The sequence below is a fragment of the Sycon ciliatum genome, chromosome 1 (assembly GCF_964019385.1).
Source record: "Sycon ciliatum chromosome 1, ocSycCili1.1, whole genome shotgun sequence".
NCBI lineage: Eukaryota > Metazoa > Porifera > Calcarea > Leucosolenida > Sycettidae > Sycon > Sycon ciliatum.
This window is the reverse complement of record NC_088643.1, coordinates 86798551-86817626: the sequence shown is the minus strand read 5'-3', so window position 1 is coordinate 86817626 and position 19076 is coordinate 86798551. Positions and strand designations below refer to the sequence as shown.

The following is a 19076-nucleotide window of genomic DNA, read 5'->3' as shown; positions in this document are numbered from 1 at the left end:
TCTACTGGCTCTGGCCTCAGTACCGACTATACTGTACTGCGCCCAGGACGCGCCCCGGCGCCCGTACAGGTACCCCGGTCCGGATCCCCTGCTGGCCCTGGGCCCGGGGCGCCCGCGCCCCGCGGGACATAACTCGGATGACGTCATACTATAATGATGAGGTCATACTATGCACGTGACCGAAATCGAAGGAAACTTTTTGCGCAACAAGGGAAAACCTTTTGTTGCTGTCTATCTCGTTCATTACCTTGAATAGAGATCTGAGGAGAAATTGGCACAGGACCTGAACATAGTTTCGAGAAAGCACACTACCTGATATGTTAAGACTGACAAATGATGTCTGCCCTTTCAGGCGTTGCGCCAGCTGGCGCTTTCTTGCAACCTTTGTTCGCCCTCTGGAGAGATACCAAGAATTAGTTCAAAGTCAAGAGCTGCGCGAAGATGCGCATCAGCAAAACATAGTTGGCCTGCTTGATGAGCTATGCATCCGTCTGGACAATTATACTGCCAACGGTACCCCTGCGGCGTCCGTATCTGTGTTCAGCAAGGTAAACAGTGACACCGTGATTACATTAGTCGCTGCACTGAGTCATTGTAGATTCAGACTTAACACTCACACATTGGATGCAGTCTCACGTCTCAGAAGAGTGCCAGGCTGTCCAATTATCTAGTTACCGTGCCAAAGCAGGACACCCATACGTAATTTATATAAAGACTGCCTCTCGTGTAAAAAGGTATAACAAGTATCATAGTCCAAAATGGGCTGTCGCCCTGGGTTCGGCACACTGCGCCTGGACAGTCGGGAGTGCTGTCACTGCATAATTGTATTGACAAGTAGCACACATGTAAGAATAGCTGACCTCGCTGCAACCATACTAGCTAGAGGAAGCAGTTGGAGGGCTTACACAGGCATATGTCTTGTTATTCAGACTTTTCGAACTTGCCTTCTTGGTTATCTTTTGTGTAGTATCATTATGGCGGAGAATCTCGAGAAGAGTGCCAGCAACTGGTTCTTGCAAAGATCCCCTCAAAGCCTAGACAGGACTTCCACGTACACACATCCCTGGGGTTGGCCACTTAGTCCCGACCACATGTGCATATTGTTCTAGGGCACATGTACGGGATATACTATACTCCATATGGCATAATTATGTTTATTTGGGAATAATAAGCCCGAAATCCGCCCTGCAGCATATACCCTGAACATATATTGTAGAAAATACGGTGCTAATGAGTGTCTGCACAGTATGGCATACGTGCGCACGTACACCCCCCCACACACACACAGTATGGCACAGCCACTTGTTGCAATTTTCCTTTATCGTTGCATAGTTTCTATTGGAAACTACCCTTACAGTGGGTGCGTTTGATTACTAGTATGCCCATGAATTGATTCATGGGTGGAATCTCGTGCATTTAAGTCGTACGATGTTCATGTCATGAGCTCCGGAATCAGTTCGTAATCAATTCATCCTGTTCACATGTGGAGTGGTGAGCCAGGGGTAATTCATGAGTGGATTCAAAACCGATCCGTGGGCAAAATCAAACGCACTCAGTGGATGGAAACCACACTCCAGATACAGTCAGTATCGCCTATAGCGTTGGTGTTTGATTTTGAGCATTTTATCACTATAAGCGATATATTACTATGACCGATACTGCATGCAATGTATGCGAGTGGGGTGTCAAACGACTCAGCGCGCCGTGCACATACGCACTACATACATGTACAATGTCATGTAGCTGGCTGTAGCTCCTGACACACCAAATCAGCATTTCCTCATGATGGAGGCATATTTTAGCAACTTGTACGAGCAAAACTCACCAAACAACACTCACTGGACAAGTTCTTCACGAAGAAGTAACACCCTGTTCTCCTCTGACATTATTATTATTATTATTATTATCAAATTTTTGATAGGGCAATCCCCACAGGCATCGCTTGATTTTACATCAATCACTATAACCGATGCAAAAATAATGTAATAAAGGTCTTTTGAAATATGAATTTGATCACTATAGGCGATATATTACTATAGACGATTATTACTATACGCAATAACTGTGTATACTTAGTTATGGCAAATGAAAATGAATTTAAGAAATTGATCATTATATCCGGTATATTACTGTAGCCGCCAACCTTATAGGCGATACGGACTGTACTGCATGTCCACCTAATATCTACTGAAGTATGTGTCTGTGTGTCTCTGCTTCCATCGGTACTGGAACATATTTGTCTGTACATGTACTCGTACAACAGGCCAGGAACCACTTTCTTGAAGATTGGGTGGCTAAACGGGGGTTCGGGTCCCTCTGTGGATTATTTTGGAAACTAAGTAAAAAGTAGCCAGCCAGTAGTGCAGCCATACTACGTAGGAATGTGGGGTGGGTTGCCATGTCCTGCCCCGGCTTACGTCTTTGCAGTTTGTTGCAGTTCTATTCTATTCTCAGGAGCCCCAACCCCTAATGTGCCTTTCTGGCTGTCAATTTATTCCAGCTCTTCTCTCAACCTTCACAAACACCAGCTGGACCACGTGGCCTTTATCTTCATGGATCTGTTGGTAAGTTAAACTGTTAGCACATGTACATGCAGTGCCTGTTTGGATGTTGTACACCGAAAACTATTAGTTGCGTGCAGTGCCGTGCACCCACACGTGTACCGCGATGAATCGCAAGTACATTTTAAATATACATTCGCCTGAGGACAATTGCTTGCTGTTTCGGCCAGGAGGGTTGGTGCTCAAATATTTTCAGGAAGAGAACTTCTCATCAGTAGCAGTACATGGAACCTATGCTCTACATTGTATTTTTGCTATGATGAAGGAATTCGGGGGTCTACAGAAGAAATGGACTATACATGTACATGTATCTCCATTTACTTCTCCTACTTTCTTCTCAATGAACACGGGTCACGCATATACACTTGAGACTTGCACCCACCTCATGCCTACTTGCCGCTTGCAAATACAGTTGTGCTCGTTGAAATTCGACCCGAAGTGCATATTTGGCGCCCTCAACTTGCACGGCCCTTGATGCCCTGGAAGCGGTATGAGTGCGACTGGACGTACACATGTGCAAGTACAGTGATGTAATCAGAACTGGTCCAAAGCACCAGTTTTGCACTTCGGGTAGAATTTCAGTGAGCACAGCTGTACATTAACCTGCCTAATGCATAACCTCTAGAGGCTGTATAGTGTGGTTTATTAGTGTTGAGCCTGGAATGGCCAATTACTACCACAGTGTGCTTCAGGTCCCTCAACCTTATGAATACTTGTATGCTAGTAGATGAAAATGTGTATGTGTCTGTGTGTCTTTGCGGGCGGGTGGATGTGCGTATGTGCATGCTTGTGTGTGTGACAGGAACGGGCAAGACCATGCTAATGGACATGTTCTACTGCGGTACGCGGGTGGAAAAGAAGCGCCGCTGCCACTTTGGAGCATTCATGGTCGACGTACACAAGCGTAAGAGCTCTCGTATTTTATGTACCTGTGTTTTGGGTTGGCTTGGTCTGAGTGTGATCTCTGGTTGAATGGCTGTGCTGTTTGGCTCACTTGCCCTGGTTGCCATGGTTGCTCCCAACCAGCCAGTGTACTTTACTGTATTCTTTCAATGGGCTTAGGTTTCAACTTGTGTTGGAATTTTGCCCATTTGCATTCAAGCAATAGCAAACAAGGCGTGGTGTGGCTAGTCCTGATTAAGATTCCTGACGCGTGTTGTATGAAAATTTGTTCGAATCCTCATTGTTCTCTTCACTATTTCTTCCTACTTTCGTCGTTTTATTGCACATTGTCTCCACCGTTTTACCCTGCATGAATAAAGTATTCACAAATGTCGATTCAGCTTGTCTTATTGATTGCGGTTCTAAAATTATTGTATCCTCGCCGTTTGTTCAAACTAGGTGTTTTATCAGTGTTGGTATGTGATTGTGTGTGGGCTCTTCCTTACTTGAAGGGTTCAAGTGTGCCAAAGACGAGTTCATCCAGACCTCTGGTGAAGATCGGCTCCGAAACTTTGATGCACTGGGTCAAGTTGCTGATAGCATTGCTGAAGAAGCCCACTTGCTTTGTTTTGATGAATTTCAGGTAAGCACCGCCTTTTGCTTTGTTCCTTTTTGGTCTTACATTGCTTAGAAAAGTAGGCCAGCTGCTTACTGCTTTTTCCCCTCCGAAACTCAACACTCGCAGGCCAGATTTGAAAGAAAGAAATCACCAGTCCCACCACCGGGATTCAAACTAGGACCTTGCTATTGGCGAGCACTGCTCCAACCAGCTGAGATACAGTTCGATCAATCTTTCTGGCTTGCATCATAGTGGCAACTCACACCACTCACGAGAGAGCCCTGTGCCAGTCACTTGATATTATGGGGAGTGCTTCAAACTATGTACACTGTGATCAAACGCAACTACTTGCATTGCTTGCCTGAGGCTGTGTGATCATACATGTACCGTACTGGCAATATATATGGTCGCAGTGAGGCCATGAAGCGTTACATTTGCACATGTTTACCGCATGCAGGGCGTTACATGCAAAGTCGCACAGGAGCCGTTACACGGGTTTCTATATTGCCGCAGTCCTTTTTTTTGCTATTGCCGCATCACTTTTTTGCTATTGCCGCATCATTTTTTGCAAACTGCAATGAAAAGATCGCCGCACCCCGCCGGACGCGCGTTACGAACGCAACGAAAATTTGTCGCACTAGCTTGGTCGCGCGTTACGCCGCACCCCCCTGCGTTACGCGTTACGCGGCAACATATATTGCCAGTACGGTAGTTACTAGAATTTAGCACGTTCAGTGTGTGTGTGCGCTGCCATGTTAGTTTGGCTGGAGTGTGTAACTACTGACCCTGGTACGTACCTGTATTACGTGTGAGCCTCTTTTGATCTTGAATTGTATTGCCTTGTTCTATAGGTAACGGATATATCTAATGCCATGATTCTACGCGGCCTCTTCACTCGTCTCTTTGACAATGGAGTTGTCGTATTTGCAACTTCCAATCGCCCACCAGATGGTGAGTATTAATGTCATCACTCTAGGAGTTATATGCAGACGCTAGTGCCAGTGGGGTAGATCTACATTGCATGTGGTTGATTCAGCTGAGGGCTTCTTACACTGAGGTGTCTACGTAGAGTACATCTTGCCTCAATGGGTGCATTGCTGTCATGTGATTTTGGGAACATCATAATTACATGTGCTCGTACACAAATCCGTTGATCCCCGACTGTACTCGTACACTGTACAATCAACATATGTGTATGGTACTGCAATACAAGGGCAGAGGTCCATCAGCTCTCTTTCATAATGGGCACTTTGCTGTGTTCATGAAGCACTGTTCTGGCAGTTGCCAGCTATACCTTCGAGAACCTTGTAAAATGTATTTGCATTCATCTTCTGGCCTCTCTGTGTTCAGATCTGTACATGAATGGTCTTCAGCGTGCGAGTTTTCTGCCGTTCATTGACGTCCTCAAGGTAATCACTTCCACAAGTACATGTATAGTAGTATGGCCATTGTTTATGCCCATGCTGCCCTTGTTGCCCATTCTGCCCTTGTTGCCCATGCTGCCCTCGTTGCCCATGCAGTCCTGTAAGCAGTCCTTGCATTGTTGCGCGCATGCTTATCGTATCATGAAGATTGTATACTTGTCGCAGCTGATCCTTGTGCATCTTGTATTCTGCTGGAAAAGCTGTGGTATGTGCGCATTTTTGTTGCAGAGCTATGCTATTTGCAACCCATGTGATTGTGTACTATAGTAGTATGTCAATTGTAAATGCCCTTTATGGCTTGATTTTCTCAGCAATTTGCGCATGGGTATAATCATGATGTATGTGCGGGTGTGTGTGTGTGTGTGTGTTAGGCCCACTGTGACGTTGCCTCTCTCAACTCTGGAATTGACCATCGGATAGTAGACATGAAAGGTAAGTGACATCATGCTGCTGCTGCTGGTCAACTAATACTTAGTTATCATACTGTGGCATGCTACTACTGCACTGTATGGATTATTTTGGGGCCCGGTTAATGGTCATTTACACGTAATTATATTAACCCTTTATTACCGGCCTGCAGACTTTCGATCATATATGATCGAAAGTCTGCAGGCCAGTAATATCTTCGTAACTCCATCATTTCTTGTGCGAATTCAACAATCGAAAGGTCTATTTGGTAGCGGAAACTCCAAGCTATCCAATGCAACAATCGCCGAAGAGTTACGATATTGGACACCAGAGATATCGCGCGCCGTATTTTCACCTCGGCAAATTCAAATTTTTGATCGATCACTTCGCCATTTTTGGGGAAAATCCCTTTACTTGTGCTCTTTGAGCGACTAAGCACGTGATATTGACGTAGTCAGCTGAAGTTTGAATCGTCTCAAACAAATTTGAGCGTTCTACGATGAAGGAGAGTGGAATGGCGTTGATGGGACGAAATTGCTTGCATATCAGGCTTGGAGACGACTTTGCTGTGTTACCGCGCCTGATTTGTGGCGACTGGATAATGGAGCTTGGTACCCTGGCGTTGCTCTTGCCAAGAGCTTTCCAACGAGCCCTAGATTGTGAAAATCAAGTGAAGGAGACCAAAGTTATGACCTGGTGAAGTTAGAAATTGTGCTGAAATTTGTAATCCTGGTGCATGCTGTGCAAGTAATCCGGTAATAAAGGGTTAAAACAATAAAGAGGATGAAAAAAAGTGTTTTAACTTTGAGTTTCACGCACTCAGCGATCATCAGAAAACGGTAATGAGTAACTCTGGATACTGGTTGATATACCCACAAAGCAAATGTGTGAATGGCAGCAGTCGTGAAATTATATTATTCTGATATTTTGCATCATTTCGGTTGCTTTGTATGGACTGGCATTACAAGCACTGGGTTGCCAATCAATAGAAAGCGAATACGGTGATGTCGTTCGCACAGCCACTATATCCATCACTGTCCACCACTGTCCATGGGTGTAATAGCTCCTGTTTAATTTATTTATTCATTTATTTATTCACAATCCTGTGGCACTAGCCAATGAAAAGGTGATGTGGGCGATAGCCAGCCATGGCGATAATAGAGGGAAGAAAGAAAGAAAAAAATGAAAGAGGAACTGATATGTAAGAGAAGCACGGGGAGCTAGGGCGGAGCTGGATATCAACTAGTATTTTGCATTCTGCAGTATCTGTACGAATGTCTTGTAACATTGGCAGGATTTTAGATCTCGTGGGAGGAGAGACCAGTGGCGGTAAGCAAGGAGCAGAGGAGATCTTTGCATAGAGGTAGACCGCGCAATAGGGAAGCAGAGAGAGTTTCTGGTGCGCATTTCTTGAGATTGAACAAACCAGCTTTGGCAGGAGAGAGCATGAGGAGGAGCAATGCCCAGCTTAATTTTATGAATTGTCTGACTAGACAAAAATCGCACGCGAACCGAGAGTGGCGCAGCAGAAACAAGGCGGTATAAATCTGTGTTTGGAGCCAGGCGAGGAAGCCGAAATAATATCTTCAGCAGACGCCTATGCATAACTTCGAGTTGAGCCAACAGTGTTTTAGAAATGCCAGCCCAATTTATGCAGCAATATTCAAAAATAGGCAGAATAATTATAAGATTTGGAAATAACGTGACGACAGTCGGCGTGGAGGTGGGTGATGTGTGAGGAGAGAAATCCCATTACTGAGCTAGCACGACTGTCTAAATTTTCAATCTGGGATTTCCATGTTGGTCAATGATGACGCCAAGATGCTTATGTTGTTCGACGATGCAGAGCGGAGTTGTGGTGTCTGGAAAGGTGAAGGGACTGGTTTCTAATGAAGATAAGTCACAGGAACATCTGGGGGGGGGGGGGGGGGAAGGATACTCATGATGCTGAGTCATCACAGCAGTTTTCGAAGAGTTGGGCTGCAATTTCCATTTTTCCATCCAATGAATAACGGCATCTATATTGGACTGTAACATGGTACTAGCCTTGGGGAGAGTGGGTGCTGTCACAAGTAGTGCTGTATCATCGGCAAATAGTAACGCGTGTTCCACTTCAGCCAGATCGTTAATATAATTATACGAAAAAGAGAAGAGGTCCCAGGATTGATCCCTGAGGAACACCAGACCGTACATGCCCTTTGGCAGACAGAGCAGAGCCGACACACACCCTTTGCTGTCTGCCCGTCAGATAATTACGGAGCCACGTGAAGCAAGCACCATGGATTCCATGACTCGACAGCTTATGGAGGAGCCCGCGTGTCCATACTGTGTCGAAAGCCTTGCTTAGGTCAAAGAAACATAGCATGCTGTAATGGCCGTTCTCACGAACAGAACATATCGATTGAACAAGCCTGCGAAGCTGCCAGGACGTAGAGTCGCATTTTCGGATGCCAGACTGGGACGGATGTAGAACAGGGGACAGGTAAGTGTACGAGTATAAGTGGTTGTACATAATACGTTGTTTGGTTTGCTATGGCACTGTGTTCTGAAAGTAGGCTTCTTTCTTCGTCCTTGTTTCTCTCAGGTGAACCCAGTGTTGGCGCAGTCTATATAGTGTAAGTTGTGGGTTGTTGGCGTGATTCCTGATATTGAATTACATTGAATGTACCTGGCTCCAACATTTAAATCATTAGACAAGTATCACACATGGCTCATTGGTATTTTGAATGCAGTAAAGAGACCATTTTAGTGAGGTTTGTGTGAATGAGGTAATTTTAAATAATATTGTAATATATTTAAAATTACCTCATTCACCCAAACCTTACTAAATGGTCCCTTTACTATCATTACATTTTAGGTTTTGTTGCCTTGTCAAGTTGAGGTCATGGAAGTTTATTTAGACTGTTAGCTATTAGACATTAGGCTGGTAGCGACAAGGCTAGAAAGTAGTGCTACATTAGTTCCATGGATCCATGCACGTTTGCACTGGCTTCCGTCCCACCAGGGAGTGGTATTTTTACTACTCCCTGGTCACAGTAGGGTGTCACCTCCGGTAGCAGTGGTGATGTGGGGGGGGGGGGGGGGGGGGGGGGTGGACCGCACACCAGCATGCGACGCGTGGGGCCGGTCGTACAGACACAGTGCAGATTCTACCGAGGAGTAGACCTGGAAGTAGTTATCTTCTGTGACATTACTACTGCCCAATGTCGTGTTTGACATCATCACTGCAGCACTGTACACCCATTGCTGATGCCTGTAACCGACCGAGTCTCCTCTAGTGCTCTCAGTAGGCTTTATAGTTCCTGTTTGAACTGATACATTGGCTGCGTTTAAAGTAGCTTTGCACTTACTGGAGGTGGCGAAAAGGATACCACATACTTCATGTACATGCAAGTACTCAATACTAATATACACATTATTGTGTTTTTCATACTTTGCAGAGATGATGGCAATGGTAGTGCGTTGAAGGCAGACGATCTCTTCAGAAAGCTTTGCGAGGAGGAAGGAGCAGGTAAGAAGGCGGATGATCATGAAATATGAACTCTGAGTTGTGATATACATTGTGGCTTCCTTTCTCCGTACTGTGTAGAAAGCTCTGCCTTACATGGGCATGGAGTTCTTTGGGCAGAACACCCTACTTGCTTATGTGTTCATCGTTTTTGGCTATTCACTAGGTGTATTTGTCCTGTTTATGTGCATTTTTCTGTGCAGCTGTTGAAGCGCGCACCCTGTATTACCTGGGTCGAGAGATGGCCTTTCCCCAGGCTTGCGGCGGCATTGTGGATGTGACCTATGATGACATGTGCCTACAGGTGAGATTCTGCCGTTTCATTGTGTGTGTGTGTGCGTGTGCGTACGTGTGTATTTTTATCGCTTGGCTGGTAAGCTTCGGAAGCAACACTGGATATTTTTGAGACATGATTTATCGTCCAGAGATGGTCAGCATTGCTGACGTGATCAGTGTGTGCAGTTCAAAACATCACCTGCATCTATGGTTCGGGGCAGTTTGTACTGTTGTGGATATTGAAATCTGATAGGATGACCGGGCCGGCACCCTCACTGGTTTTAGCATGTACATGCACTATCGTTCACGTACACACTGCAAAATATGGACCCGCAGTGCTCGCGGCTGCAAGGCCAGCGCCCCGTTGCCGCTTGACTTCTCAACGGATTTCAATGTCCGCTATAGTACTCAGGCAGGCATAGTGGGATGGTCTAAGGCTGCGTTTACACGACAACGCACGGCCAGTTTTCCATTTTCAGTCCCGCATTTCTTTTTTCGTTTTCGTACGTTTACACGATCAAAGCCGATCCGAGGTGGTCTCCGTTTGTATCGTTTTCAAGCGTCTACACGAGAGCAAAGGATCCGCCAACGTTCGTCATGTGCCAAGTGTTGCCGTGGAAGCACCGATCACACTCAAGTAATGGTTGAAAACAGGCACACAACAACACACGTCACATGACGAAAATTGTAAAAACATTTTTTTTGGATTGTCGGATCCGTGTAAACGGCCGAAAACGAAACAAACGTGACGGAAAACGAGGCCAGCACACCGTTTCGACTGTTTACACACCCAAATTTATCCAGCAGAACACACTTCCGTTTTCAAATTCTTCCACCTTGGCCAGCGTTTTGGTTTTCTTCCGTTTTGGTGTACAACTTTTACGTTTTGCTCCACGGACCGTGTAAATGAACCATGGATCCGAAAGGATTTCGTTGCGTTTTCGCCCCCAGCGTTGTCGTGTAAACGCAGCCTCAGACCATGATTGAGAAACAAAGTGTACCGGGTTCAAGTCCTGCTTGGAAGCGGAAGGATTTTTCCAGCCGTGCTGCGACCCACAGTTAATTGGGAACTCGTGACCTGGCACGAGTCGGAGGGAAACATGGATGCAGTAAATGGGATTTTCAGTCTTTGACCACTTTCCTGGGGGCTGATCTACTCACCTGCCACCGCTTTAGGAGCTGCATCTGCGCCTTAGATCTTTGCAGAGTGGTGGTGTTCGTACGGATGCTGAAAACTCAGTCTAACGGAGTCTCAAGCGAACTGTGATTTTTTACAGTACTAGCTTTCAAGACGCCTGATCATGGGGTGGTGGCGTCCCACGGAAGCGGAAAGGTGGTTCTTGACCAGGGAGTTGTACGACTCCTTGTTCTTGACCTGCCCGGTACGCGAACCCGTCGAATAAATAGAATATGTCTAGACGGCTACAGATCATACACCTCGGCGAGGATCGACACTCATGAATTGCTGTGGTGTTGGCTCGAAGAGCACTGGATTATCCGAATAAATTACAATACATGCATGAAAAAAGAAGAAGAACAAGAAACTATAAATATATCCGAAGCTGTATCGCTTGGAACCGAGAAGAGACCCAGAAAAGCCCCAAAGGCAAAAAGCAAGAAGAAACAAACTAGAACGAGTCCAGAAAAGGAAGCTACAGGCAACGTACAGCAGTGAGGATAAATACGGGATCGTGAATGTGGATGCGCGAGTACGAACTGAGAGTCCGACTGCGGCACACAGAGATATAAAAGGTTGAGTCCAGCCAAAAGGAGTCCAGACGAGGCAGTCCACAGTACAAGCAGTGAAGCCAGAAATACTAAAAATGGACCCAGGCCACAAGTTCCCGCATGACACAGATGCTGACCAGCTTATACTACACGTGTACATGATACCAAAACTAGAGCCGTCTGTACATTCCTCCCTCCTTGATATCACACAGCAACAATAAACCAACAAAAACGCATGACGGCATGTATCGACTAGCCGATAGAAACACACAAAAGATCAGGCAAATACAGTAGAAGGATACTAGTAACTATGCAAGTACTAGAACGACATGTAAAGCTGATGTGAATATCTAAAGAACAGAAAATGAAGAATAGTCTGAGATCAATGTCAATACTGCCACTGACCCATCATTGACGAAGTGACTCACTCCGAGCACTCTAGCGGGCACAGCTTGTTGAGAGCTCGGGTGAACACCTTGTCTCCAACCTTCACGTGTGCAACCCGCACATGGCCATCTCGACCTGGGCATACTTCCACAATGCGACCAAGTGGCCACTTGCCGCACTCTGTGCCTGGCGACAGAACAACCACAACATCACCCACTTGCAGGTCGCGTCGCTGTTGAACCCACTTCTGACACTTGTTCAAACCAGGTAGCCATTCGCGCATCCAGCGGCGCCAGAAATGAAGCACTAGGTTCTGCACAAACCTCCATCGTCGCCGTAGATCGTCAGCAGGACCGTCAACGGCTGATGCTGCAAAGATTGCGGTAGCTCGGCCATGCAAGAAGTGATTGGGCGTGAGTGGCAACTGGTCCCGATGGTCAGCTGGTGAGTACGTCAGGGGACGAGAATTCAGTAGTGCCTCAGCTCCAGCGATGGCCGTCACTTACTCCTCGTCAGTTACTGTAGCTCCTTTCAGCACAGCGAATATAGCTCGCTTGGCAGCACCGATCATCACCTCATGGATGCCTCCAAAGTGCGGTGCTAGCGGGGGGTTGAAATGCCGGCTGATCTTGTCTGACTGTCGCGATGCAATGTCCGTTGCATCAAGCTGCTTCACAAGCTCTTGCAGCTCTCGCTTGGCTCCGAAGAAGTTGGTTCCATTATCGGAGTAAACATCAGATGGTACTCCTCTCCGGTTCATCATCCGCTGAAATGACTGTAGGAAGGAATCGGTATCTAGAGCGTAACTCATCTCCAGATGGACAGCACGTGATTTCAGACATGTAAACAGGCAGAGATACCGTTTCATCCTCTTCTTTCCTCGGCCTTGCACGGTTTCGAATGGACCGCCGTAATCCACTGATACTTGGGCAAACGCGTGCAGCGGTTCTTCAAGTCGAGCTCGTGGAAGAGGCGCCATAATCTGCTGCTCAGGCTTGGCATTCTTCCGCCGGCACACCATGCACTCGACAGTCACGAATAGCTTCTCGACCACCAATTATCCAGTATCTTGCGGCCAACTCACTCCATAGGTGATTGACTCCTGCGCAATGCTTGTTATTCACATGGTGGTGAGCAACTATCAGTTTCGTAACATGAGCATCTCTTGGAAGAATGACAGGATGGCGGGTGTCGAATAGTAGCGACTCTGCTTCATCTAGACGCCCTCGACAACGTAGTAGGCCATCATCATCCATTATCGGTGTTAGCGGTGCTAACTTGCACTTGGGGGCGACAGCATGCACTTACGATAGAGCAGCCACTTCCACTGGAAACGACTCTGCTTGTGCTGCTTTGAGAATGTAGACTTCCGCGTCGTGAAGATCATCAACAGTGAGCGCACCGATCTGACGATTTGCAGTTGGCTGTCTGCAATTGGAGAGGAAGCGCAATACGTACGCCATTACTCGTTGATACCTGGACCAGCTGGAGTATCGAGTTGCTGTCAGACGATCACCAATGTCGTCGTCGGTCGTTGACGCGTTCACGAACAATGTACGGATTGCTGTGAGCGGTTCATCGGTTGCGCGCTTACTTCTCTCTTGCTGCTCTGTGGCTGGCTCTGCAAAACTCGTTACAGGCCAATGCTCTTGCTCGAGCTGAAGGAATTCAGGACCGTTCCACCATAGTGAGCTGTCAACCAACACCGTAGCTGCTGCACCTCGTGGCGCAATGTCTGCTGGATTAGAGTCTGTTGGCACGTATCTCCAGGCGTCTGGGCTGGTCAGCGAATGGATCTGGCTGACACGATTGGCTACGAAGGTCTTGAACGCTCTACTGCGAGACCTCACCCAGTGAAGAACATTCATGGAGTCAGACCACAGGATGACTTGCGTTTGTGAAAGCTTCAACGTTGCTGCAATGGCGTCTGCAAGCTGTGCGGCGATAACGGCAGCCATCAGTTCCAGTCGGTGCAGGTCTTACCGGAATGGCCAGTTCCCACACACCGGAAACATAGCTGGTGTTTTTTTGGCGAGTTCCCAGCGTTCGCCGACACTTGCATCCTGGAATTTCTTGCAGTTCCATGGCCCGTTTGGTCCGTCACACATCACACATTTTCTGCTGGACTTTTGCTGACTGGTCGTCAGATGTGTTCTGTGCCGGTTTGGTGGTCTGCTGCTGTCAAAGTGACGGGCAGTGCCTGGTGCTGTTGCAGGTACTGCTGCTGCCACGCCATGTACCGCCTCGGCTGCCACTGTACGGTACTCCACTTCTTGCAGTGTCCACTCAAGAAGCGCTACTACCGTTGGCTACTGTCGGTGGTCAACTAACCAACGTTGGTAGTTGGTGAGCATCGACTCTGCCAGTTTGCGCTGTAAAGCTCTGTACAGGGTGCCATCTCCGAGCTCTTGGTCTCGGCCTGCCTCGCGTAAGTTGAGGACGGCAATGTCGAGCAGGTCACCAAAATGCTCGAGGTCTTTGCTGCTCTTCACACTGGGGTGGCTTTCTAGTTCATCCAAGTGGAGCGCTAATTGACGACGTTGTCCGCCAAACTTCCGTTCGAGTCGCCGCTTGGCTGCCTCATAGGCCGCTGCTGAGTGTCCGAGTCCGTCAATAACTTTCAGCGCGTCGCCTTTCAGGTACTGGCGAAGCTGCAACAGTTTATACTCAGGTGTAGCGGGTGCCTGGTCAATACAAGCTACAAAGGTTGCACGCCACGCGTTGTACTGCCACTTGTCGCCGGAAAACTCTGGGACTGCAACACGCTTGAGTTGTCGCCACATGTCTGTTCCCAACGCTGCTGGTCCGGTCGATGCTGTCACAGACCTCGGCATCGAGCTTGCGCTAGCTGGCACAGCGTGTGTTGCTGACATTGGCACTGCGGTCATTGGCATTGCGGACATTGGCACTGCGGACACTGATACAGGTGCAGCCTGTGCTGCTGAGACTGAGACTGCTGGAAATGCTGATACTGGAGCAGACCATGATGGAGCTGCTGATCCTGGTACTGGAGCAGCCCATGCTGCTGACATTGGTGCGGCTGAAAACATTGCTGGTGTAGGTACAGCAGATTGCAGAGTTATAGGTTGAGTGGCCGTCTGGCCTACTCTGGTCTTGGCTGTTGGCAAGCTCATCCCAGACACTGGCAGGGTGGTATGCACAGTTGTACTTGTACTAGACACTGCTGGTGCATGCCTGCTGCTAGTCTTGGTCCCAGTGGCAGCGCTGACTGTCACGGTGCTTCCCATACCTATCACTGGCCTGGCCTGCAGGTAACCTGGTGGTGGTGCACTGGATGCTGCCAAGTAGTTGGCACTGAAACTGGCACCTGTACTTGTGAAACTAATGCTTGTCACACTGGCCTGTGCTGGTGACAGGTTGTTTGTGGTTGCAGGTGACAACCCTGCAGTGGTGCTGGTTAGGCCTCCGCGGAATGTGCCGGCATAATTTCGGGAATTATCGGTGTGATTTTTAAAACGGGAATTATTGGCATTTTTTGTGGAATAATCGGTAAAATTTGAGCAATGTCCCCCTTTTTCAATTTTTTTCCATTTATTTGTACCAAAAAGCTTGTGATCCTGAAGTTGATCGCCCGGTATTTCAAAAAAGAAAGAAAAAAAAGCTTCCAGCCGAGTTTCATGCATAATTCACGCGAACCGTGATTTTTTGGGCCGTACAAGTGGCAAAAAAACCCGTATGCGGTACGGTATCTGCAAAAAAAGGGAAGAAAAAGGCATTATTGTGAGAATTATCGGTGGAATTACGGGAATAATTGGTCGAAATTTTGAGCAATGCTCAAAGGAATTATCGGTAAAAATATGAGCATATTCCGCGGAGGCCTAGTGCTGGTACATGTACTAGAACTAGTACTGTTACTAGTGTTAGTGGCAGAAGTACTACTAGCAGATCTACTAGTAATGCTAGTGCTGGACTGAAGCGCTCGGTCTCCGAGACTGAGGCCCGCTACGTCTGCTCGAACTTTTACTTCACTGGCACCGGGCTGAGCACCAGCTTCTCTGACCGCTGTGTGCTCCACAGTACTACTACTATCTTTCTGCAGCGCTAACGACTCCACTCCGTACTCAAATTCCCGTGCTCCACCAGCATGTAATTGTTCATCGCGTTCATCAGCGCTGTTCTCATCGACAAGAGCAGTGTGCCTATCCAGGTATTAAAGCTTGCAGTTTGTAGATTTGAGTTTTTCTGGACGGACTTCCAAAACGTGTACTGGGCGTGACAAAACTGCTGTATTGCCGACAGAAGTCCGCACTTCGTACCATCGCGGACATATACTTCTCTTCTGTTTGCTCCGCATCCTCAGATAACTTGCGTAATTCTCCCAGACAGTCTGGGGTCTGCTGAACGTAACTCGCCAGGGTCCTGGTGACTCCTGCAAGTTCGTCCATGGCTCCTTGCAGCAAGGAAACTGCTTTCAGTACCGTTGCCTTGTCCGGCACAGGTCGCGTGTCGACATCTACCAAGACCAACAGCCCACGCCTCGCATTCGTGAGCTGCGTCTTCGCTGCCGACTTCCGCAGCTTCAGGAGCTCGATCTCACGCTCCAAATCATGGCATTCCTCCGAGGATGCCATTCTCAGGCGAGGATCCTAACCTAACGACAAGCCATCCTCTGCTACCAAAATGTCTAGACGGCTACAGATCATACACCTCGGCGAGGATCGACACTCATGAATTGCTGTGGTGTTGGCTCGAAAAGCACTGGATTATCCGAATACATGTACAATACATGCATGAAAAAAAGAAGAAGAACAAGAAACTATAAATATATCCGAAGCTGTATCGCTTGGAACCGAGAAGAGACCCAGAAAAGCCCCAAAGGCAAAAAGGCAAGAAGAAACAAACTAGAACGAGTCCAGAAAAGGAAGCTACAGGCAACGTACAGCAGTGAGGATAAATACGGGATCGTGAATGTGGATGCGTGAGTACGAACCGAGAGTCCGACTGCGGCACACAGAGATATAAAAGGTTGAGTCCAACCAAAAGGAGTCCAGACGAGGCAGTCCACAGTACAAGCAGTGAAGCCAGAAATACTAAAAATGGACCCAGGCCACAAGTTCCCGCATGACACAGTACAGATGCTGACCAGCTAATACTACACGTGTACATGATACCAAAACTAGAGCCGTCTGTACAGAATATACTAGCTTTCAAGAAGACTTTGAACACTCCCCATCATTGCATTTGGTCTCCGGCCGACCTTGTTGCTGAGTAGCGCTCTTCTATTCTGACTGTGATTTCTGAGTACCAAGTATTACTGAGAAAATTGAAGCAAGAAACTGAAAGCTGCTGCTTTCCCTTCCGTTTACCATTGGTCCATGGTTTACAGTACTACGTTTACCATTGGTCCATGGTTTACAGTACTACGTTTACCATTGGTCCATGGTTTACAGTACTACGTTTACCATTGGTCCATGGTTTACAGTACTACACCATGCCCTTTGTTTCCTCATGTGAACATGTGCATGTATCCTGGATGTGTGGTCGTTTCTGCTAAATAGCCCCGAGCAGCCATGGACTATTTGGAGATGTGTGCCCACTTTCACACTGTGATTGTGCGTGGCATTCCCGAGATTGGCCTTGGTGAGAAGGGTTCGGCTCGCTTCGTCAAATTCATTGATACACTATACGATAATAACGTAAGTACGATTAGTATCTACTGGTGTGCATGCGTGCGTGTGCGTGCGTGTGTGTGTGTGTGTGTGTGTGTGTGTGTGTGTGTGTGTGTGTGTGTGCTGCTGCTGCTGCTGCTGCTGCTTCAGTTTCATGCAGCATCATAGGTGTGTTGATCTCAATAGCACTCACATACTAGTTTTCATGTTTCGAGTCCTGTTCCCAATGTTGTCATTTCTTTCTATTCTTTTCTACGCATGTGCTGCGCGCAGGTACGCTTGGTCATGACTGCATCTAAACCCGTAAAGCAACTCTTCAGCAAGAATTCTATCACTCTAAGTTCCCGGGAAAAGGCAGAGCTTGAAATGCTGCGGGACGATCTGGGCCTTCACGAAGCAGACCTGAAAACTAGCCTGTTCACCGGTGAAGAGGAGCTCTTCTCCTATCTGCGTGCTGAGTCTCGCATACGCCACATGTTAACAGCTAGCTATTGGTCAGCATGCTTGGAGAACAATGCGCTGCTCAACCCCAAACTACAAAGAGAGACCGCTGTGTGATCAACACCACTAATAGTTATGGTACCTGCTTCCCGTACTATTCCAGCAAGAAAAACACAATCATAGTCCTTCACAAATATTACCCACTTCTTTTCCGAAATTAGCTGCCAGTCCCAAGACTGCCATGATACTAAAAGTAATACTCAAATAATAGTAATATCTTCCGACCTAGCACTAGTTTAGAAAGAACCTTGATGTTACTGTGGTGCATCAAAAGATTCAAATTAGAAAACTGAATCATGAAATGACTTTGGTGCTGGCACTTTCAGGTGTGTGGCATTGATGCATGTTTTCATAATTTATTACCGGAACTTTCGTATTTATTCTTCTCTTCATATTTATCACGGTCACCGTGAGAGATCCCGCGTGCTGCGGACTCAGTTTCAAAGACGGAGCAATGTCTTCAGTATTTTATTTGGTTTCTGCCGTTTGGTTTCTCTTGCTCTATCACCTCTTGCTTCGAAATAAGTGTTAGCTTATAAGGTGGTGTCCTCTTTGCTTGTGTAGAAGAATTTCCTATTATTCCTAGCCCATTTCTATTGCTCTGATTCTGTGTTGTACACAATGACATTGACCTCTCTGCTTTCGAAGCATTTTCTACTATTTCTACTTGTATATGCTCAAGCCTGCCTTTGCTTCCGTCTTTCCGCAGGCATTCTCCTTAGCTTGGCTTGCTGGATTTAATTCTTTGCTTCAAGCTTCCACCTCGTGCATACAATCATTTCAAGTACTTGAAGTAAGAGATTGCTGCTGAAAGTATAACCGTTAAGAAGTTTGTCATGCAATTGCCTTTCACCAGACCAAGTAACCCTACGTTTTGTCAGTGTTTGCTGTCCGGAAGAAGGCATTCATGGATCATCAAGGATGAATACTTGAATAGACATGCATTGCAGTTGTATATGAATCACCTCTCTAGTTCTATCAGATGAAGCACTTTCTCTCAGCCTGTTCAACAGTAGAGCTGCTGTTTTCCGGAATTGATAGTAACGTTAGCTATCAGATAGAGCAGGACTGGCGTATTCTTGTGGAAAACAACTTCAACGTACCAGTTCAAGTATGGCTATAATGTTTATGCTTGTAGTACACATACAACCA

General features: G+C 47.0%; 1 protein-coding gene across 1 annotated transcript; it reads left to right on the top strand.

Moving 5' to 3' along the window:
- The first annotated feature begins 148 nt into the window (after window positions 1-148).
- On the top strand, window positions 149-18794 carry LOC135806125 (AFG1-like ATPase). Its single transcript, XM_065320277.1, has 12 exons — window positions 149-548; window positions 2501-2564; window positions 3364-3465; window positions 3956-4086; window positions 4914-5013; window positions 5413-5471; window positions 5858-5918; window positions 8479-8509; window positions 9335-9405; window positions 9606-9706; window positions 17313-17450; window positions 17697-18794. The coding sequence occupies exons 1-12, from the start codon at window positions 318-320 to the stop codon at window positions 17979-17981; spliced, it is 1374 nt and encodes a 457-aa protein (XP_065176349.1). The 5' UTR covers window positions 149-317; the 3' UTR covers window positions 17982-18794.
- Window positions 18795-19076: the final 282 nt, after the last annotated feature.